The 24,112-nt window shown below is 42.2% G+C and overlaps 2 protein-coding genes across 3 annotated transcripts; one reads left to right on the top strand and one right to left on the bottom strand.

The window, feature by feature from the left end:
* Positions 1 to 16: 16 nt before the first annotated feature.
* On the top strand, positions 17 to 13,968 carry drc3 (dynein regulatory complex subunit 3). 2 transcript variants are annotated; one of them, XM_022236617.2, is made up of 12 exons: positions 17 to 155; positions 2,012 to 2,192; positions 3,103 to 3,219; positions 3,895 to 4,061; positions 4,540 to 4,686; positions 5,274 to 5,393; positions 6,278 to 6,390; positions 6,925 to 7,099; positions 7,548 to 7,679; positions 8,910 to 8,980; positions 11,448 to 11,571; positions 12,507 to 13,968. In XM_022236617.2, the coding sequence occupies exons 2-12, from the start codon at positions 2,033 to 2,035 to the stop codon at positions 12,750 to 12,752; spliced, it is 1,572 nt and encodes a 523-aa protein (XP_022092309.2). In that variant the 5' UTR covers positions 17 to 155; positions 2,012 to 2,032; the 3' UTR covers positions 12,753 to 13,968. The 2 variants fall into 2 exon arrangements, with proteins under 2 accessions (XP_022092309.2, XP_022092308.2); XM_022236616.2 differs by having other exon boundaries at positions 43 to 155; positions 2,007 to 2,192.
* Positions 13,722 to 19,814, bottom strand: atpaf2 (ATP synthase mitochondrial F1 complex assembly factor 2). The gene is made up of 6 exons (XM_087138890.1): positions 19,624 to 19,814; positions 18,546 to 18,736; positions 18,093 to 18,190; positions 17,371 to 17,564; positions 16,554 to 16,669; positions 13,722 to 15,778 (listed from the first exon to the last, which is right to left on the bottom strand). The coding sequence occupies exons 1-6, from the start codon at positions 19,730 to 19,732 to the stop codon at positions 15,638 to 15,640; spliced, it is 849 nt and encodes a 282-aa protein (XP_086995016.1). The 5' UTR covers positions 19,733 to 19,814; the 3' UTR covers positions 13,722 to 15,637.
* Between the last annotated feature and the right edge of the window lie 4,298 nt (positions 19,815 to 24,112).

Here is a 24,112-nt window from a genome sequence, read left to right as displayed (position 1 = left end):
AAGATACGTAATGTCTATATTAAGACTAATTTACATACGGGATTGCCTTGAGATTGGAATTATGGGTAGTGTTCCTTGACAACTGATTTCCGTGCAAATCTTGAATGAACTGACAAACGTGCTGCTGGTGAAGCCACATTTTCGCACTTTTGCAGGTAATTTTGGTGGAAGAATTTGTTAAATATTGTTTGAATGCTCTGGATTTCTCAATGGCTTCACAGAGCCGCATTTTGTTCAGTTTCATGTGCTGGATGAATTAACAGGCCTAGGGCCCGGGCCCTACATTGCTTTTTCAGCTTTGCCAAAGCAGACTCTGATTATGCAGAATTCCAGCTAGCCTATCCAGCAGACTAGCAAATTAAGTATGATTTACGACAGGTTCAGCTGAGATAAATTTAGCCCAAAAAACAATATGCCCAAGCTAGTTCAGTAGTTCATGACTAGTTCTAGTAGTTGGTACGTTGGGCGTCACTCAAACACAGGATGAGTAACAATGAGAGATTTATGGTCACGGAGCTACTAATTATAGTCCACCTGAGCTAGATCTAGGCTAACGTTTTGCACATAGTCATAGGCTAACCCTGAATGTTTCACCTGCCCAGGCCCAGTATAATTTCTGTGTTGGGTAGGATTGGTTGGATAACGGACAACTCGATCATTGAGACAACTCGCCCAGTGGGACAACTTGACCGTCTGCCAAGTCGTCCGTTAAAACGGCGTTAAGACAAGTCAACTTTGACTCCACCGCATGAAGTGTCTACATATATGTATTTTGTTTTCTTGGGTGCAAGGTATTTTTACCCATTCAAATTGTTTGGCATTGCCATTGTGTGCGTTGCATGACGTTGCAACTCTACACTTAGACATAGCGGGGAGTGGCAAAGCTTTCACAGGGCTGACAGACAGCATGGTGGAACGGCATCCTCCCCTCTCTCGTACTGCCCTGCTCAGTCTAACATTTGCCCAATTTCTCGACACCAGCTTGGTTTTCATCTCGGACTACATATTATGACAATGCACAAAGTTTCAAAAGCGTGTAGGCCTATAAATGAGGCCAGTAATAGTGCTACATGTAGTTAAAACAGTTTCAATTTAACATGTTTCACTCAACAGACAATTTGGCTGAGCGGACAACTCGTGTCAAGGGACAACTTGTGTCAACCATAGTTCTTAACCCTCCTATGCTAAGATGCATTCTTGACACAGTTGTCATATCATTCAAAATCAGTCAAATTTCCCATATGTGTCTGTGTACTGGGGAAAATCAATTGGAAGGCATTTTTGACTGTTTTTGATGGTTAAAACAGAAGAAGGGTTAATGGTCAACTTGTCTCTCTTTTTGACACATACACAGTCGAGTTGTCTTAACAGTTGAGCAGTGCTCTAGCCACGGTGGGCGGCGCCGGGCAGCAGCACCCGGCACTGCAAATTTCCGCCTGGCTCTGGGATTCAAATTGGCTGTGCCGCCCAGTGCGGATTTTCCAAGAAATGAACTGAAATATTACTGAAAGTGTACCAATTCGATCTTATTTCAAGCATCAGAAAGCATTTAGAATGTCTAGCTAGCATTGTTATGAGACCCGAATGTGAAATTGTGGGATATAATGTAGCCTCCCCTGAGGCAGCGTGCACATGTTTGCAGTCTTGGCTCAAGACCAGCCGAAGAGCAGTATCAATAGAGGGCGCAAATCCAGTCTTGCTATGAACCACGAGAGCTCCGTTTACTGCACTGGCTGTGCTTCGCAATCCAAAAATTTACCCGGCACGAAAATAGTCCTAGATAGAACACCGCAGTTGAGTTGTCTCAATGGTCAAGTTGACCCAAGTCCAGCTGGCAAACGGTCGAGTTGTCTGAACCCCGATTGGTAGATCTGCATGATTAGTCAATTGCTGTATGTTGTGGGTCAAGCTTGCCAGAAATCTTTAATGAGTCACATCTTAGAGTGTGTAACTTTCTTAAGATCAAAGTGCAGTTAACAGCAGGCCTAATCTTCTACATGTTTTAGAGCAGTTCAATACTCCATCCTCCGTCATGAGTCGTCTGTATGACACAGTGGAACCAGCTGTGGTCGATGAGGACATGCTGCAGAAGGCCGTTGAAGAGCAAGGTCCCAAGGATGAGGCAGGACGCATTGCCAAGCAGGAAGGAATTGACTTCACTGATGTCACACAGCTGCGATTGGACTTCAAAAGTAAGGCACATGGGGGGGGGCAGGGGTATAAAATGTCAAATTGATCTGTTATTCTCCTCGCCCCTCCGAGGTGCTTCCATTTTTCCCGTGTAGAGATGTGCTGTGTGTGATTAAGAAATATCAAGACAACACTGACAACCTTCTGTTCAGTCCTGCGCTGTCATCTAACTCGCCTTGCTGCACAATTATGGAGCCCTTGAGGATTATTTTTGGCTTCTGCCAATACATTTCACAAACTATCTGAGCAATAATTCAGCTGTTTTCCAACTGAGTTGTGATCATCATATGTCCTTTCAGATCCCCTCGCCTCTAAACATTACAGCGTTTCATTTGTATCTTTTACAACACCTGGTCTTTATTTGAGCTATTTAGATGTCCACTTTTTAAACTTTGGCCTGTGGCCGACACTGAGTAGCTCATTTAATGCCTCCAGGAATAAACCCTTCTTTTTAAAACTTTTAATGATACTTGCGACCGAGTTTCCTCCAATTTGGTACACAGCTAGAACTTGAATTAAAACCAAGAACCCTTGCATAGATGTTTCAGGGTATTTATTTCATCATCATAAATTAAATTCAGTTTAATGTACTTGGATTGTAGATGATATTTGAAGCTTTCCTAGTGAAAGTTGCAAGTTTAAGATTTGTGGTTGCGCCATGTGGAACATATCTTTTGTATGTGAGGTTCTGATTCTTCGGTTCTTTTCAGAACCATATGTACATACTTAAGAAGTACATATACTTCACTTGGTGCTACCGCAAACCTTCTACTTTTACTTGGATCTCGGTAGAACGGGTAGCAAGTCATGTATGTAGCTTTATAACCCACACATATAGACTCAATGTTATATGCAATGCTGTGGCTAACAGGGAAGTTTACCTGACTTGCGATCAAATTGTCCACCCAACAGACATACTGAAGGTCGACAACCTGTGGCAGTTCAAGAACCTTGTGAAATTGCAGCTGGACAACAACATCATTGAGAGGATAGAGGGTCTGAATACACTGAGGAACCTGGTGTGGTTAGGTGAGGGTGCATCAAGCAAGTTGCTCATGTCTGTACAAGAAACAAGGAGCTGTCGCCTTACCCAATTTCATTACCCTCCCTTCTGTTTCATTCATCGAAACATAAAGAATCTCTGTGACTTTCATCGTGTGCGGTGTGTGAAATCAGGCCTAACGAGTGGTTGGACAAACCATACTAGCAGGATCGGTTTCTTTCTGCCATTTCCAGTTGTTGGTAGGAGAGGGTCATGTGAGAACACACTCACAGTTTGAATATCAAATGCACAAAAACCAAAGCAAAAACATAGTGAAGATTTTGTGTATGGGTGTTATACCTAAGTTACGTTTCCTTCAGATATTTTGTCAGACCACATTTGGTCAAATATCAAAGGTGGTCAGAAAATAAGTTCAGGCTCTGATGTGTGTATGGGAAAATTGAAGAACACGGTCTTGTGGAACAAAACAATTCTCAGCAAATTGTTTTCTGAAGCAAAAATCAGCCAGGAACCAGTCACCGTACGATACACACCAAGTAATATTTTAACTGGCAACCTCTTTCGGCCATTAAATATTGTCCAGGCTCAGCAGATGTCTGTGCATAGCGGCTCCTTGAAATTAAGTCCAGAATACAAACACACCTGTCAGCGATGAAGAAAACCAGAAGATTGCAATAATAGTGGCCTGGTATTTTGTGCAGATCTGTCCTTCAACAACATTGAGGTGATTGAAGGCCTGGACAGCTTGACCAACCTGGAAGACTTGACCCTCTACAACAACAGAATCACAACACTGGAGAACATGGACAAGCTGACCAAGTTACACGTCTTCTCCATCGGCAATAACAATCTCAACACTCTGGAAAATGTAGGTGATTTCTTCGGATGGAATTTCGGCGTCGGGGAGATGTCAGTTTAATACTGGGTTTCCCCGTCACTAGGGTAGTTTTCTTGGGCATGATAGGTGGATGTTCACCATCACTTGGTCTGTCTGCGCTGTTGGTCAGTCCTGGACGAAATCTCCATCTTTACGTCTTCCACAGCTGTGAGTTGATAAGAAAAGTGATTGACTGCTGGCGGTGGGATTGAAACATTTTGTACAGGATTAAGCGGTAGCAAAGCACAATTGAGCTATTGTACAGATCCATCAATCGTACCCAATATTCTGAAACACGCTGTAAGTTCAGTGCTGTGTGATATTTCCTCCATAAAAAGTATAACTTAAAAATATGCCAAAAATGTTTGACAAAATGTAAAAATAGATATTTAGTTAATGTCTATGAATTCAGAATTGTTAGGCTTTAGAAATTCCAGTACTGTAATTGTCAATGTGTCTATCTTTACAGCTGGTATATCTGAGAAAGTTCAAGAATCTTCAGACACTGAACTTGGGCGGGAATCCTTTCTGTGAGGATGAGAACTACAAGCCCTATGTGGTGGCTCATGTCCCAACGTTAGTCTACCTGGACTTTAGATTAATTGATCAAAATACGGTAAGTGCTAGCTCATGTATACGGCAACTACACTGTTTATGACTGTATCATGCAATCTCTCTTTGGGGATGTTTTCACTGCATCTCTTACTGAGATCGTATTCCGATGAATCGCTAGATACATCCATTTTGTTTTGATGGGGATGCTCCTTCATGTTAAAGCATCGTAAAAATTTACTCAAACAGTCAAAAACTTTTTTACAGCTGAGTTGCAGTAAAGACTCATATGGGTTTGAACCTGTCTCACAAAAAGACATACAATCTGGGACGATCCTCACAAATGCAGGAAACAGAATGTTTCAATTCCTCCCTTGTAACCTGTGAAATATCGCTTGAGCCACCACACATCGATCCACCTGAAATTTTTATTACGCAGTCCAAGCCCAGACATTAACCTAGCAGTCCCCAGTCTTTCATCTTTGGAGGATTGAGGACTGTCAGGATAAAAAAAAGTCTGTGCAAAGCGTCGACCCAAATGACCTTTTACGGTCTTCCTTTAGGGCATGCGCTGTTGGAATACCAAACTGGCTCATTGGAATCTGCATTATTATATTAATCAGTTTGTGAATCTGTGCTTGCAATGTGCAGAGGGCAGCTGCAATGGAGCAGTACCGATACGCCATCGAGGAACTTGTAGCGGACGAAACGGCCTTGGAAAGCAAACGCATCGAGCAGGAAGAGCGGAATAAAGAATTCTCCAGACAGAAGGTCCGTGATGAATAGTTTTATAGTTGAGATCATCACAAGACCAGACACAAGACCAGTCACAAGACCATGCACGAGACCAGTTACAAGTGACAGTGTGAACAATGATAAAGGAATGGTTTTGTTGCAGTTTATTTGAATAGCTTGTGACTTGAATTCAGACTGGAGGTCTTCTGTTGGTCTTGTGAAGGTCTTAAGTAGTCTCAACGACAACGCTGGTGATGAATAAAACCTCTGATGTAAGAATAACCTGTTCTGATGCTTCTAAAATCTGTCCGGAGGTTATGGAATATGTAGCAAGATTTCAGAAGGTGGAACTCGGCCACTGTTTAACCACCTATGTTTGGTACTCAGAAGTCTAGAAGTCTGAGTACAAAGAATATGTTGGTGTTTCCTGTACAATTTGGGGGAATTCTGGAGACTCGAGGACTCCCCTATAAAGACGTCTTAGGAGTATAGGTTAATTTGTGTCTTAAGTTCAACTTGGCAACACTGATATGAAGAGGGAGGGAAAAACTGAAAAGAAATTCTCAAACATTGTCTCTCCACTGTTCCATTATTTAAGTCAGCAGAGGGAGTATTTTATCCATTGTTTACTTCCCAAGAATGCAGTTTGACACAGACGGACAAGATTCTTAGTCTTTCCCCGGTGGGCATGGTTGGAGTCATCACCAGGAGCGCATGCATGGAATAGCGCCTCTGCACCATTGTATACAAAACTAAGTGAACCATTTCCATTCAGAAGAGTGCTTGTGGTTTTTAGGGACGCTACAAAGCAGAGGCGCTGACGTGATCAGCCTGCCCATGTACAGAGGAGGAAAAGTGAACAACTCTTTGCCTCTTACTCTTAATCACTGCCCAGTGCTTAATCATCGTTTGTACTGCAGGATGCCTATGTTGAGAACCTTGATGGCCCCCATCTCTTTGACAGCATGTTCCACGATGACCCTGAGGCACCTAAGCTGGCTGCCCTGCCCGGTGTTGATGAACTCCTTGTTGTATATCCTTTGTCTGCATTAGCTCTTCCTTAAATTTTCAAAGGAGATAATTTCAGAAGACACAATTGTCAGGTGAAACACTTGGAGGAAATTTGTTTACTACTGAGAGAGGTTGTCCTCAATTTTGGCAAGTCATAGAAGAAAATTACAAGTCAAATTAGGCACCTCCAACCTAACTCTAACTATGAAACCTACCCAAACCTAGCAAAGCCAAACAATCCTAACCAAACCACCCACACAACCCACCTCAACCCAATACAACCCAACCAAACCACTCAAACAACCCAACTCAGCCCAACTCAGCCCAACCCACCCACACAACCCAACCTAACCTGACCCAACCCAACTCAGCCCAACTTACTCATCTTCTAAAACCACTCAGTCTGTTTAACCTCAGGCAAAATAAACATCATTTGGCAACATTGATGAAGCAGAATTGCACAGCCAAAGCATTCTTTTCTGTCACACGAGTCCTTCCTTTCCCTGTTCATCCCTTTCCAAGTGGATGCTTAGCCTCCCTTAACTCCCTCCAACACCTTCAAGGAGAAGATGGTAGGCATCTGCAAGCAGGTCTTTGACCACGGCCTGGCAGAGCACGCCAAGAGACAGCGCGAGGTGGAAGAGTTCTACACCTGCGTGAAGGAGGCCAAGGTGGAGAACAAAGACATGGGCATCGTTAAGATCCAGGAGTTCAACCGCTACAAGAAGAAGGTACTAATGTGTAGTCCATTGTGAAGCATGCTCCATGCAATGTGCTGATGTTATTAACCCTACATCGTCATCCGGTTTCTTGTTGCCTTACAGTTGATGTGACTACAATGGGCGAGAGATGATACTGCCTTTGAGATCTTGGCTACGCAGTGACAGATTTTATTGTATTAAATGTTATTGACCAAACATCCAAATTCTACTCTGATAGCTTGAGAATGGTAGATGGGACTTACTAAAATGGACAATGAATCATCTAGAAAGTTGTAGCCTGGACCATATGGTTACATTTAAAAACCTCCAGTGTTTCATATTCAGTCAAAGAAGCCCGAAGATTGATGAGCACATTGACGATCCAGTTCCAACCACTTTTGGCAGCCATGGTCACCAACAGGTTAGTGGCATCTTTACCACAGTCTGACCGCCGTTCATCCCCTTGAACTTTGAACAGGTGTTTGCCGACTTTGCCCTGATGAGTGACCCCAAGATGTTGGAGGACAAGGTGGCCGAGTTCAAGGGGGAGGTGGACAAACTCTGGGACACCCTAATGGGCTATGAACTGCAGCTCGTCGACCAGCTAGAGGTGGGTGTGAATGGTGATGGTGGTAGATTCCAGGTATTTCAGAGACGGGTGACTTTGACGTTAAAGTTGGACAAAGAGACCACAGGCCATAAACCTGAAAAAGCCAGGGGGTGAGGCCTGTACAGTTTGACTGGTATTGTCAAAGTGTAGTCCTTTAAACCTCCTTTAGTTTTACAGCACAAATATGCAAAAGTGCCCAAGGTCACTCTCTTACAGGTTGGTGCAGTGCACAACACCACACAGCTGTGCTTCTTTGAGGTGTGTACCAAGTGACCCAAAGAGTGACTTCAGCATAGGAGGGTTAATCAAGCTGAGCCTTCAGTACTTTTTCTGATGCTGTCTTGCAGTCATGCAAATGTTATGAAGATTGGTCAAAGATATTCTTGCAAAGTGCCCATTTTTCATATTGTCGATAAAAAATGTTGATTGTTACCCCACAGACTTTTGCTCAGTGCACAGGCTTAACTTGGGAGAGTGTAAATAAATTATCACCACAACATGTCAAATTGAATTTAAAAGTTCATGGATGTTTGTACATGTACATGGATGCCAAATTTTAAAAAGATGGTCGTCAGATAGCCAAGATCTTGGGGGATTGGGTTTTTTGGTAGTTTGTATATGATTAATATTTTTATAAAGATGAACAAAGAAATTGACTGGAACGGAATTTTAACCTGCGACCTCTGGAATACCGTGCCAGTGCTCTTCCAACTGAGCTATCCAACCCTACGTTGGGGGCTCTTCCCATTTGTCAATATCTCTGTTGCCTGTGATAGTGTCTTTCGTAATATATGTTCAAAAAGCCATATCCTCTCCGAGTGATCCCTGCTCACCACTGCACTTCCCAGGTTGTATCTTGTAATTGGGGCATGATCCCTGTTACATGGTGTTTCAGGTTTAATGGCTTTTGGCTAGCGCCCCCGAACAGAGATATTGACAAATGGGAACAGCCACCAACGTAGGGCTGGATAGCTCAGTTGGTAGAGCACTGGTATGGTATTCCGGGGGTTGCAGGTTCAACTCCCCCTCCAGTCAATTTCTTTGTTCATCTTTATAATCATTTATAAGCACCTAGTCAGTTTCCCTAGATAGTTTCTTTCATAATTAACAGAAAGGCAAAGAGAGGTGGTTATCCTCATTAAAATAATGAATTCTGAGTAAATGGCAATTTGGGCTAGCCATAGAACCACTAGATGGTATATTTCAATGTTTTGTTCGTGTGTTTTACAGGACACAATCAAGGATTTTGAGCGAGCAATGGCAGACATGGTGGCTGTATTTGTTGAGCAAGTTCAGGGATTATATCCTTTTCGCATGCTTGAATAATGCATGCATTTTATGTCAAACCACTCAAAAGTACTGTAATAAGAGGAATATATGCCAGGTTTCAATGCATGTCTGGATAGCGCAATTTCAGAAATAATTAAAGATGTTTACTATTGAGTAATGTCAGATGAATTTCAAAAATCTGTTTGTCAATCACTTTGACGCCATAGAAAATGTTTGTCACAATGCCCTTAAACATGTTTGCAGTCATACAAGTTTTCTTCAAATTTCATCCCAAAGAAAAAAAATCACATCAAAGGTACCTGAATATTGTCATCCAACACTCAGCTATGCACAATTACCAAGTGCAATTACACTCCATTTTATTTCCCCTAGCGGCCCTCCAACCTGTCCATCACTTAGCATCACAACCTCCAACCTGTCCATCACTTAGCATCACAACCTCCAACCTGTCCATCACTTAGCATCACAACCTCCAACCTGTCCATCACTTAGCATCACCATCCATCACTGTCCATCACATAGCATCACAACCTCCAACCTGTCCATCACTTAGCATCACCATCCATCACTGTCCATCACTTAGCAACACAACCTCCAACCTGTCCATCACTTAGCATCACAACCTCCAACATGTCCATCACTTAGCAACACAACCTCCAACCTGTCCATCACTTAGCCTCACAACCTCCAACCTGTCCGTCACTTAGCAACACAACCTCCTCTAAAACCTACCCATCACTGGAGCAACACAACCTCCATCCTGTCCATCACTTAGCAACACAACCTCCAACCTGTCCATCACTTAGTAACACAACCTCCAACCTGTCCATCACTTAGCAACACAACCTCCAACCTGTCCATCACTTAGCAACACAACCTCCAACCTGTCCATCACTTAGTAACACAACCTCCAACCTGTCCATCACTTGGCATCACAACCTCCTGTAAAACCTGTCCATCACTTGGCATCACAACCTCCTCTAAAACCTACCCATCACTGTAGCAACACAACCTCCAACCTGTCCATCACTTAGCATCACAACCTCCAACCTGTCCATCACTTGGCATCACAACCTCCCTCTAAAACCTGCCCATCACTGTAGCAACACAACCTCCAACCTGTCCATCATTTGGCATCACAACCTCCAACCTGTCCATCACTTGGCATCACAACCTCCCTCTAAAACCTGCCCATCACTGTAGCAACACAACCTCCAACCTGTCCATCATTTGGCATCACAACCTCCAACATGTCCATCACTTAGCAACACAACCTCCAACCTGTCCATCACTTAGCATCACAACCTCCAACCTGTCCGTCACTTAGCAACACAACCTCCTCTAAAACCTACCCATCACTGGAGCAACACAACCTCCATCCTGTCCATCACTTAGCAACACAACCTCCAACCTGTCCATCACTTAGTAACACAACCTCCAACCTGTCCATCACTTAGCAACACAACCTCCAACCTGTCCATCACTTAGCAACACAACCTCCAACCTGTCCATCACTTAGCAACCTCCAACCTGTCCATCACTTGGCATCACAACCTCCTGTAAAACCTGTCCATCACTTGGCATCACAACCTCCTCTAAAACCTACCCATCACTGTAGCAACACAACCTCCAACCTGTCCATCACTTAGCATCACAACCTCCAACCTGTCCATCACTTGGCATCACAACCTCCCTCTAAAACCTGCCCATCACTGTAGCAACACAACCTCCAACCTGTCCATCATTTGGCATCACAACCTCCTGTAAAACCTGTCCATCACTTGGCATCACAACCTCCTCTAAAACCTACCCATCACTGTAGCAACACAACCTCCAACCTGTCCATCACTTAGCATCACAACCTCCAACCTGTCCATCGCTTGGCATCACAACCTCCCTCTAAAACCTGCCCATCACTGTAGCAACACAACCTCCAACCTGTCCATCACTTAGCATCACAACCTCCAACCTGTCCATCACTTGGCATCACAACCTCCTCTAAAACCTACCCATCACTGTAGCAACACAACCTCCATCCTGTCCATCACTTAGCATCACAACCTCCGACCTGTCCATCACTTGGCATCACAACCTCCTCTAAAACCTACCCATCACTGTAGCAACACAACCTCCATCCTGTCCATCACTTAGCATCACAACCTCCAACCTGTCCATCACTTGGCATCACAACCTCCTCTAAAACCTACCCATCACTGTAGCAACACAACCTCCATCCTGTCCATCACTTCCTCTTTGCTGTTTCCCTCTTCTTCAGTCCCTTCATTTTGCTCCCCCAGCTTTCACTGCTTCATCCCTTGCCCTTCATTCAGATTGCTTGGATGTCATTCTCTTCTTGCAATCTTTCCGTTGAGATGTATGGACATTCTGCCAAGACTAAAATAGCAGTCCTCAATTGTTACATCCTCAGCTGAGATGTATTCACATCAGTCTGATTATTGCCCTTGACTTCTGAAGCACGATATCTCAGATTCGAGACCTTGAAAATGTCCACCACGAGAGGGTTTTGGAGATTGCCATTATCACCTTGGAAAAGTATGTCAAAAATGAGCTGGACGATGAGATACCTGAAGAACTCCGATTGGTAGGTGATTTACTGCAGATGCTAATCACAGTGAAGATGAGGCCATTACACAGTAGACCTCATGACCATAGAGATGACCATGAGTAATTTTTTTTGCATTTTGGCCTTGTAGCGGCAAAACCTTTCTGCCTTCCATGAAAGGTTGGACAGGATGTGTGGTCAGGTTTTCACAAAGGGAAGCAAATAAGAAGAAAGTCCACAAAAAGCTCCTTTGTTCCACTGTTTTGAGATCATACGTACGTGTGATGTGATTTGCGAAAACCCTTCACATGGTGAGCTTTGTTATTTGGGTGCATATAAACTTCCAATTAACATAGACACAAACTCGTTTTTAGATATATTCCATTTATGATTCTAGGTCGTCTACAATAGGAATCTAGGGTGTCTAGAATCACGAATTAAACTTTTGAAAATAGGTCAGTGCCCAGATCAATTTGAAGTTGATATACACTAAAATGACAAAGCTCACCATGGTTTTCGCAGATCACATCACATATATACTGGTCTTAAACGAGACATTTTACAGAATCAAGGACTGCTGAGTTCACTAAAATTAATTGCCGACCCATTTGGCTCAAGTGCTTAATATCTCAAAAAGTCAGCACAAGGCAGTAGCTAGTACTAATCGGTTAAATAACCCAGGCCACGTGAAACAACTCACCCATGCCCACGATCCCATCCGAGGCATTGGTGATGGCCAATGTTCACAAAATATTGTAAAGACAGTACAGTGCATTGTGGCCAACTCATCTCCTTAACCCCGCACTCACAATCTGTGCAAAAGTTCACGTAGGACAAGTTTAACACATGGTCACATTTTCAAACAACCGTGACATGCAAAAGCCCTAAAACCCAAGAAATAGTCAGTCACCCATGCAGGTTTAGCATGTAGTGGCACTGCTTCCGTTGGTAACCATGCTCCCATTCTGTAACAGCTATTGGTAGACAAAGACACCATCACCAATGCCGTCAGTGCCTCCCACGACACCCACATGCTTAAGATCGACAACCGAGAGGATGACATCATCCAGCGAGCCAACGGCTGGCTGGCCGCTCTGATGGAGCGCATCCACCAGGAGGAGGAGGTCGCCCGCAACCGGGACCGCGTCAAGGAGATCAACAACTTCATCGATCACCTCAGGGATGAGCTGGAAAACTTGGACCTCCAGACCGGCATGTGAGGTACATCATGTATCTCAGGGAGGCAGTCCACCCGCGCAGCGATGTGTTAAAGACCCTGAAAAAAGTGATTCGGGCAGATCATGGCAAGACAACCCCTGTTTTACAGAGGAACAGTTTGTATGAACACCATATTCATGGGGCACTTAAAGTTGTCACCTCATGGAACATATTGAGGTTCATCATGGCAAAGCTCAAGAGCTAGGTTAAAAAAATGTTGCACTCTAACGGCAGACGCTGTAGAGTGGCTGTCACATGAGAAGGGTATTATAGCTTCATCCCAGGGAAAGGTTGATCTAGGGATACAGTTCAACTGAAATATAGATGATTTAGGAAGACCTCTCCAATTTCATCTCAGAAATGTTGTGCCACATTTTCCAGATGGCCATTATAAATTGTATTCCTATGAATCCATTTTCTTTATGCACATGTTGGAACGGGAATGTATCAGACTTCTTTGTAGTGCTTGGAAAGTATTTTTGCATGTGGCCGAAAACTTGAGAAATTCTTTGATGACTGAGGTTAATCTAAAATGTACCTCAGTCATTGTCATTAACACTGATTGTAAAATTGTAAGAATGATTTTGTGGGTTTAGCACAGATTTTAAGATGGTTGACGCTTCAATAAGCCAACTACAATGCACCAATTTCATTAGTTTGAGAGATCTGATCTGAAATTAGGGAGGTGGCTATCCATCTATGAATTTTGATTGACGAGTACCTTATGAGGAGACAAAGTCCAGACTTAAGTTTACTTACTTTGAAAGGGAAAGTGATCTCGGTGTGGGAATTCTGGTATTGGTCTACTCAAAAACACTATCCACAGGCCCCAAACACTAAATGCCACTTTGAGGTTTGTGCAGTTCAGACAGGACCTAATCTGGTGGCAAGTGTATGGACATGTCCATTGATCAGCCTGATTCGCTATTTGAATTTCAGGCACAACATTTTGCTAATTACAAGTACAAGGCTTCCAGACAGGGAAATCGATCATTTATTTCACACCTGTCCTTACAAAATTACACTTAAAAACACCAAGTAAGTTTGGGATAAAACTGTATATATATGTGTATAGTGTCAATCAGATGAAAGTTGTGTATATTTTACAAGTCCTTCTAAAAAAAAACCAGCATGCCGTCCAGTGGCTTTCCAAATTCCGTCCTGTAAATTCCTTCATGCTTTTATGTCAATAAACATGTTTTGCTTCAAAAAAGTAAAGAGCAGCCATAAAAATCTGAATTTAATTCACAGTTTTGCGTGTACTGCTGCTGTTTTGTACATTTCCAACATCAGAGTTGCTGTCCATGATGAATGCAGATCCTGCGCAAAGTCATACTCTTTGCAGTTTCTCAGTTGGCTGGGTTGATTTAAAGATCAGAAACACTGGTAATTCATAATCTCACTTTTTTGAAATTTTGTTACATTTAAAACAGTCTATGATGTAAAAACTGCCTAAAGATTGCTGCTGACGTCAAAAGTGTGAGTTGAAGCTCTCCTTCATATCAGGCAAACTGAAAACAAAAGTCCTCGGGAGCATCTCACAGAGGCCTGTTCTGATGAGTCACACTAAGGCTCTGCAATTACACGACTTTCATTATTTTGGGGTGAACACGCCCACGTGCATGAGCGCTGTGCTTGCTTTAACCTAACTGTAAATTGAAAGAGGTCAGACATTGAGAGGGACTTGGAATTGCTTTTACATCAACAATGAAGATCAGACAAGTCGAGGTGATGTCAACACTGGATCATATGATAGAATTGAACTGTCCCAATTTGAACCGGAGTAAGGTCCTGATGAATTTCAGGCAGATGGCAGTGGTCATTGGCCAAGGATGACATCTAACTTTACTCGTTTTTTTTTTTTCTCTGTTCTTGTGAAATGAAGCCCTCTGTTATGGCCGCAAGGTCAAGAAACTCTGGGAGACGAGAGCCGCATTATGACATCATCAAATCATTAGATTTGTTTGCCGCCCTCATTGACGCATTTTTTTTTTACTGTGAGCATTCTTGCAGTGGAACCGAACTTCCAAAAAGACAAATTTTTTATTAATGCGAAGAGAAGCTGCCAAATAGTCATTGCATGGGTAATGATGACCACTTCCCTGCTAAACCTTTTCCCATCAAAGCAATGTGACGGAATATTAGTAAGTTGATTTGTGAAATATCCTGCTTGCTAATGTTAAAGTTGAAGCATCCCTAACCAAACTGAGTCAGATGCCCATCACAGCCACATGAAGTCCTGGCTCCCTGCTCTGTACTATTAAATAAGTTGTTAATATTGACCAGTGACAAGACCATCCTTGGTGAGATGTGCCCAAACTGTGGCCTAGATTAGTCCATTGCCACCCACTGTGCATTTGATGGGATTTAGTTGAACTATGGTTAGCACCTCAGAAAGCCTGTTTTTGATTCTGCAAAGGTTACAGGTGGTAAAATGTTAAAAACGAGAAACTGGGTGGAGGCCATTTGAAAAAGTTGGGTGAGTGGTACCGGGGTACATGTCACTTCATTAAAAAAACTTATCACAGCTTAGGAACCAGTCCGATTTGCTTCATTCATGTGGCCTAGATGGATCCAATCCTGTGGGTAGCACAGAAGGACCACTGAGATGCAACTGCCATCCATACATCTTCATTGTTGGATTATATCCATTATCAGCAAAGAGAGAGTCCAGTCGCAATCGGCAAAGAGAGTCCAGTTGCTATCAGTGAAGAGAGAGTCCAGTCTCAATCAATCATTCTAAAGAAGTCTGGCAAAGCCCACTTAGTGCACATACCACATTTTTGTGACTTTCACAACGTTCCACTGAGGTCTTTGTTCTGTTCCATGCATGCTTGGCTGAAACGAAAACTGTGTCAAGCACTGCTTATGGTGCGACATTCCTCGGTTAATACTGAACGGGTTGTTTTTGTTTGACCTCGTGCGACCCTGAGACCAACTGCGTGAAGAGTGCGGCTGCAGCAACACGTGCTTTCAGATCTGCATTTTCTGTGTCATGCGCCCATTCCACACTACCCCATCTTGCAATCTGAAAGTGGAAAAGAAAAAAGTTCAGAAGCGCATTGACCGTAACTATGAGAATTTCGCTTAGGAACCTTCATGATTGGCTCTTGTATTAAAATAACCCACTTTGCAGGAAACCACGGGCACATGCTGAACACTTATGGGGCAATAACTAGTGGCATAGCTAGGATTTTGCTAATTGGGGGCACAAGGGGGAAGCAGCATCTTGGGGGGGGGGCACCGGGAATTTGTGGGGGGGGGACATGTGCCCCCCAAAACCCCTGAGGCTACACCCCTGGCACTAACCCCAAAGCATAATGAGAGTACAAGGAGGTTCCACTTAAAAAATAATGCAAATGCCTCCTAAATCTCCTGTTGGATTTGAAAGTCTTTGAGTTTTCAAGTTTGAAGGAAGGTTCTTTCCTATCAAGTTGTCAATGCCTTTTTGCATATTCATATGAGCACAAGCACAGAAATAGCATAATTCGCATCTGAATTGGTGCAATTGACGTAACCCAACAAGACAACTGAATGAGCAAAAATAGCTTCAATCTTTCAGTTTCCCCATTGGAAAAATGGCCATTTTGAAAAACGCTTATGGAATCGCTAGTTCCACAATCCACTTCGAAATGTACCATTCCAGTTTGCCCTGTTTGCCCTGTCAAGTACTGAATGTTGCAGCAAGCGGCTGTTCAAAGTCACCACTGCATTTCAACTGCAGAATATACAGGCGTTAACATATGCACTGACAGAAATAGCCATTAAGATTTACAATCCAATCCATATGATTGACACCTCACCTGGAACTCTGTCTCCAGTAGTGACAGTTTGACGGCTTCTTCCACACTCAGCCTCCTGTCCATCAGGGCAAAGGTCAGCACCAGGGACTTCAGGGAACTCACCACATTTTCATACCCTGAACAGCAAGTGAAAGGTGCTCGTTTGGCTTTGGTCAAGAAATAAAGTGCCCAGGAGGCTGCAGGTACAAAGTTTAAACCACCCCCATGTTTCTTTTTTCATCTTGGTAGCCACTGCACTATCACCTGCTCAGCTCCTGTGTTTCCCCTGTACGTTTATTCTCTGGTTTGCAACTCTGCACATTAAATATTGCTGCTTTCATAACAATGGGAGTGGTTATTGACTGTTCATGTCACGGCCTGTGACTGGTACTTGTCAGCAAATGTCAGCAAATGGCAGGGATCGCAAAACACACAGCTGGATAGTTCACTCAATAGAGCACTGGGATAGCTTTCCAGAGGTTCGAGGTTCGATCACACTCCAGTCAACTTCTTTGTTTATCTTTGGCATTATTATTTAAGCACCTGCTCAGTTTGTCTTTCTGGTTTGACAATCGTGATGAGTAGAGTAGTATGGTATACATATAATTTCTATAATTCTAAGGATATGAAATAGCCTACGCTTAAAATTTACAGAGGTTAGAAATTTCTTAAATCTACAGACTTGAAAGAAATTCCATGTTGCCACTATGCAACTAGGTTATGGTTTTGATTTGGTAAATACGGTTAAATTTTCAATTTAAAAAAAAGGCGATAGCCTTTGGTCAAGCATGGCGGTACGTTGTTCAGTACAAACTCTTTTCGGGAGCTGCAAGCCTACCTATAAGTGCCCAATCTGAGTGCGTCTCCAGGTGATGTCTCAACGTCTCCTTGGTCGCTTCCGGTATCTGAGGCCCTGCGATGGAGGTTGACGAGGACACCTCAACCTTGTACCTGGCGTTGATCCATTCCAGGAGTGGATCCCACTCATTGGTCTGGAGGGCAACCAGCTCTGGTGGGTCTCTCAGTCTGTAGCTGTTAGATTCACAGTGAATTAATTTTTAGGGCTAACAGATCATTACTCTATACGTCAACCTGATTAACCCTAACTGCCAAGCATATTGTTTGGCTTACAGAACTCTCTACTACACAATACTAAGTAATAGCCTGAGCCCGAAGGACTTAGCGCTACAAATTACTACTTCTGGCTAGGTGCCTTCCATTGTTACTCGCACAGAGAACAATAAAGCCATGCATTCATAGTGCCACAGCACTGTATGGTACATTGTCTTATCTATTGTATCTTATGGCTTCAGAGAACAATAGGGTCATGTCCTCTTACAAGCGACAGGGCTGAATACTACATTTTACTACAAGTAGTAATTTGTAGTATTATGTAGGGTGTAGGGTTAGGGTTGATGAGCAGATTTTGATGCATAAACATGTCCATGTATGCATATGGTACATGCTGGTAGTTGGGCCGGCCCAACTGTAACATTCTAGTTGGGATTAAGATCACCCAATACACAGTGGGGATTAGTACTACACTTGCAACATCCTCACCATATTGTGTCTGTGTCCAGGAAGTGAAGGATGGCTCTAACAACCTGCTCTTTGTTCCTACCAGAGGGGTTGTCAATGGCTGTGTTACATAATGTAGTCTGGATATGAGAAAGACACAATAAACAATAAAGCTAATTAACTGAAGATGGAACAGCAATACTGATTGGTCAAATTAAAAAAAAAAGGCAAATGAAATAGGAATCATCCAAAACAATATCACATTCATCTGAAGAGAAAAATCTACATTAACTTCAAAGTAATTTATCAATTTTTATAACTTACATCACTAACATATCAACTAACTGATGAGGAAAAATGCTGCATATCATTGCATCGTAGCAAAACAAAAAATGAAAATTACCAAACCAAAATACTACTTGTGCCAATATTAAGACTAAAGAAGATGGCCAACATTCCCCTTCAGTCAAATTATTCAGACTTTCTTTTTTTTACCAAGTGCATTGTGTGCTGCTTTATTTCAACTCCTTGGTTATCCCATTCGGTTGCTACGGCAATAGCTAACGGCTCGTTGGGAACGGTGAGGAGTTGGCCAGCGGGTGTTTTGACCTTCCTCCGGTCCAAGTTGACCTCAAAGTATCTCCCTGAATGACTGATACTGACATTTTGATAGAAACGTTTCCTCTCTGGCAAAGTAAACAGAGTGCGGAGTAGAATAAGGAGTAAGGAGTTGAGAGAGCATGTAAAGTTACACCTAACAATTACTCTATGTTTAGAGTTTGTACACTTGTTAACATCCAAGCAAAAAGACAGGTGCATGAAACTAGTTCCATAATTCCATCATAAAACATGTAAAAGTGGAACTGCACTGCTCAATACAAATAAATGACCCCCAAAATGCAACTATAAAGAACCCGGTAGATTTAACAATAAATCAGCAATTACTTCACAAATAATACTGCTTTGAGTGGTACAAGACAACTACCCCCCCCCCCCACAATCCACTAAGCCAGGTGATCTACATGCATTAAACCCTAACCCCCTATGGATCATTGAACTCCTTTTACGGCAGGATTTCTCTTTGTGTCTTGGGTTTTTTCCACAGAATAAACATTTCTAAATTTTCTACCAAAATGGCAAAACTTCAATGATTATACTCATGCACCTCCTTCCCCCAAACTATTTTGCAATTTTTAAGCACTAATTTCTGAAACCCTTGCCGACGAATCATTTGAGGTGTTTGGTAAATGTAGTTGAGCATGCCGCAGGTATGGAAGAATAGGGCATGTTGGGGATATTTTATTTTTATGCACTATACTTCATGTGTTATTGACAAAGTGGGGGCTGCCGTGATAATATGCGCACAACTGTGTCGGCCTCATAGTGTGGCCTCAGACAGCAACATAAGTGATGGTAAGAAAAGGTACCCCCGGTTGTGGGAGCGGAGCGGACGTCGGACCCTACCGTTCTGGGGTACTTGCCAAAGATCGTATAGCGCCGCCGCTTTGCGGTGCTATACGATCTTTGGTGCTTGCGCCGACTGATGACATGACCTGACGACATTGAAACCCACCTCTGTAAAGTCTTTTCACATTATTCATATAAACTGGTTGCACACTCTTCTGTAAAATTCTTCTTAAACTTTCACATCGAGAGAGGAGAACGCTGGTAGTGGTGGTCATTCTGTTTCACTGAATTCCCAATCGAGTGATTCCCGCCGGTTCTGGCCAGGCTGAAGTTCTCGGATCCGTGACACACTTGCGTGGGACTAGACTACCAGCGATTCAGCCCGAGATTTAGTCTTGGTTTCAAGACGTTAATGCTTGACAGCGGACACCGTGCATAGTGCGCCTCCTAACGACTTATAATTAGACTGTGCGTTATGGAGAGTAAGTAAAAACTAGTTGTGCGAGGGCGCTCTTCAACAGAAATAAAACAACCATCGATCACTGACGTCTTGCGCCAAGACTACCCGAGAAACAAAAATCCACGCAGGAAGAGAGGCAGTAATTTTTCCACTTTGTGGTACTCTGTTCCACGATAAACTGAACGAATTTTTTAATTTCTCGAACAAGCAGCATTTTCCACGATGAAATTGAAAAAAAAAATAACATCCATTGCAGGGAAAGGTTTTATATTCAATCTGATTTCATCACTTATAGGTTAGTTTCATTTCTTTTATTTAGGAGACATGCTCTAGGCTATTCAAAATCTAGGGTATTCAACAGAAACTATTCCATTGTTGTGACTTGATTTGAGGAAAGGTTTACCAAAAATGTAATTAACATATCACGCTTTTATTGCTTCAACCCCCGATTCTAATTATGTTTAGCAAGCCTGAGGCAGTATACAATGGCTATTTCAGAATAGTAACGATATACATTTTAGACAAATTATAATCGTATATTACTTCGGACAAAAACGTCCCCTACATGTAAGGGAATACATGTAGTTTCGTTTTCTTTGCGTGACTGAAATTGCCAGACTGCTAGCAACACTTAATTTCAGTAATGGCCATGTGGAATGGTTATTTGTGTGTCAAAACGCCTCTCAAATATATCCCGTTTTTAGGAAACACGAATGCTAATTTTTCCACAATTTGCAATTTTGTGTGACTTTAGACGAAAATGTACCCTACATATTAAGAAATATTTTCCTTTTCTTTGCATGACTCAAATTGGCAGACCCCTAGCCACATTTAATTTCAGTAAGGGCTATGGAATGCCTATTTATGTGTCAAAACGCCTCTGAAAGATATCCCGGTTGTTGGATGTCAGAACGCTCATCTTGCCACAATTTGTAATTGCGTGTTATTTTGGACGGTATTTTAAATATAGCACATTTGTACTGATCAAAAGCTTAGAAATGTGTACCCGGTACATATACTGACAACTATTTACTGTCTTTTGCTCATATGCAATTATGAAGTTCATTCCAACACTTCATTACTGTAAGGGTTCTATTCAATTACACCTCCTTTGTCAAAACGGCTTTGAAAAATATCCTTGCAGCTTTAAACATGCTTCTTCTGAAAAATAAAAGTTTGTGTGTCTATAAGAAAAAGGAATGGAGGACAGGTCTGTGAAAGAAAATTTAAAAAAAAACAACCATACACGGTTAATTAAAAAAAATAGGGTTTTCATATGATTAATCCCATAATTTTGCTGCTGTTTTCAAAACGACAGAACCCTTTATTACTCTGTACGTTTAAATATGAGAATAAAAAGGAACTTCGTGAATTTTTTCACGGATATTTTTTTTACATGCTATCTCCTTTAACAACTAAAACTAAGTGGTGTCAGTACTTTGACAGGCAGAACTTAATTAAAGGTGGCCCAGTATTTTATGCATAGGCCTATGACTAACGAGTTACAAGTTTGTTGCCCTATTATGTAGTTAGACCGCATGTTAATTATAACTGTCGTGTGTCATTTGAACGTTTCAAGCCTCCTGGTTCTTTTTCCTGCCTAGAATTTTCGACAAACCGTCACCTCCTTGGCGAACTTCTTGGAAATCCCAGTGTCTCCGGAGAAACTCGACATGATTCAGGAGCGATCGTCCTTGGGCGTAAGGAGAGCAATAGAGGCAGAGGCGCAAATAAATACGTACTCTGGTCTGGGAAGTCTCTTTTACAAAGCCATCATTATTTCCTGCAAGAAGTCAACTTGCACGAGGATTTTTCTTCATTGTAGAATTAACTGATTATTTATTGTGGATCAGCGGCCGATACAGAACCAAATTTCAACAACCGTCATTCTGTGTTTTGGATTTACCTTCTGACAATCCCAACAACCTATAAGAATGAATAAAAAGTTGAAAAGACATTTTAAATGTCAACATTCCAAATCAACGCGCTGGACACCGCAAGAATTTCCACAGTGTAAACAGCGTTGTAAGTTTGCGTCCTATTTGCAGTGAGCCTTCAACTCATTATGAATATGAGGAGGGTTTTATTCTTTAATGCAAATGGATTTATTCGTGAGTAGAGCCAGTAATTTATCGAAAGCGAAAGATTCTTGCTTTTTTCTGAAAACTCAATATTTCTGAGACCAGGCGGAGATTGTAGATCACTGTCCTCGTACTGCTTAGGCTGTTCCTAAATTGAGAATTACAGTTTGGCCTAGTCTTTAGCTGTGCAATTGAAAAAATTTAATTGATTTTTTTTTCTGAAGGAAATTCCCAAAGCTCAGCGTAGTCTCATGGAACGAAACCATTGCAGGCCTTAACCTCTGTAGGCCTGATGCTCAAAGGAATTACAAAGGCTCCTATCTTTAGCCTCGATTTCTTTACCCGAATTTCCAAAGTGAAGGACGTGGCTTGAGTTTAAAGTCGAAATAGAGACGAGGCTCTGATTCTGACAAATGGATAATAGAACTTTGCTGTACTCTCAAGATAGACCACTGATCGTAGCCTGGAATACTTTGATGCGTATTGTTTTCAAACTGTCCCTTATGGCTCCACGTAAAAGTGGGGTTTTCACTCTTTTGGAGTGGTTTAACGCTCTTTAGAAGGCCTTTTTTTTACTCGTTTCAGTGTGTTTTTTATTCTGAAGAAATGGTTTTTAAAAGGAATCACTTTTTGAGAGGGCATTTAAAAAATAAATGCAAATAAAAGGAGCCGAACCTTTTAGAAATTTTTTCCCCCTTCCTTTTAAAAGCGTTGAAAATCCATGAAATGTGTAGCCTCACCACTCTCTGGCCCTGGGGAAACCTTCGCCCAATCACAAGGAAAGTTGGGCGGCTCGAATCAACCTCTGTTCCGCAACAAAATGAAAATTATTGAAAGTCTAATAATAAAAGAACAGCGAAATTTGTTTATGTTCTGGGGTTTTTCTATGTTGCCATCACCCCCCCCCAAAAAAACCACTCACCCGTGGATATGCCATAGCACACCCCCCCCCCACAGTAACAAGCTGGGTGATTGCATGCACAGAACAACTTGAAGACGGTGGAACGTAAAACCGATCATAAGTACAAATGTCATGACTGGCCATCTATTAAGAAGGTCCACTTAATTTATTAGTTTAAACGTCAAAGGAAGGAAGAAGAGCAAGTAAAGAGAGCCAAAATATAACTGTCTTCTTTATACAGAGTTTAATTTCAGCGAGCTCGCGCGCCTGGCAGAAATGTACCCACAATGCTCTGCCCGTCGTTAGCTGTGACCCTGTGTGACGTATTTCCTTCACTAAAATCTGGCCAAGGCCATCAGCCCTTAAAGCGCTGGGCGACGAGCGAATTGTTCTTTTCTTTATCTATTTTAGTTTCGGAAGTGACAGGTCAATCTTTGGCATAATATTTCTCTTTAATGTCAAATAATTCTTCAGTTTCTATACCAGCAAATATTTTACAAAAGGCCTTTCAAGGACTTGAGTTTTAAGAAGTTAGGCCTACGGAACAAAAAAGAATTACAAAGTCTATAAAGTTTTGGCACGTTCTTTTCCCTATCCAAGGGTCCCCAAAGCGAACATCAGGGGTCACTTGAACTTTCCATGTAGACTCAGTGGTTTCCATCCCTATTATAATCCCGTCGGGACAGTGTAACAAGGTCATAGCTCGCATTTGTTTTTTCCACGAGATACGACCTTGTTGCATGCACTGAAGGACCCGTACTTAGCCCTGATTTGGATCCTGAATATAAAACTAGTTTCACAGTCAGACCAGCAGCAATAGGCCTATTTTAACGTGAAATATGTGTCAACGGGAAGGCTACTAAAACGCAACTACGTATCCTTGCTAAACCTCTGGTGATCACAGGTGGTAATTTAATTTTTAATGATTACTATCGATAAATTTCACCCCGGTATGTCAATTTATTTCAACTCGGTGGTTATTGTGTTAGATTTTAGATAAATAAACCACTTATAGTGAAGTTATTTTCTGTAACGAAGAAAAATAAGCAAAATTATGTTATCAGCTCCTCCTTGATTTGAGCGGGCATCGTTTCCGAGTCCTCTTTTACGTACACCGTGACCCAGCGCAGCAGGATCCTGGCAGTCTCCATCCTACCATAGAGCTACATATAGCCCTACTTTCGGAGGACATCTGTAAGACGTCTGGAATCTG

Source organism: Acanthaster planci, linkage group LG07, assembly GCF_054643075.1.
Source record: "Acanthaster planci isolate LZ-2023a linkage group LG07, COTS_SCS, whole genome shotgun sequence".
NCBI classification, from domain to species: domain Eukaryota; kingdom Metazoa; phylum Echinodermata; class Asteroidea; order Valvatida; family Acanthasteridae; genus Acanthaster; species Acanthaster planci.
The sequence above is the reverse complement of the archived record's forward strand: the minus strand, read 5'-3'. Positions and strand labels throughout refer to the sequence as shown.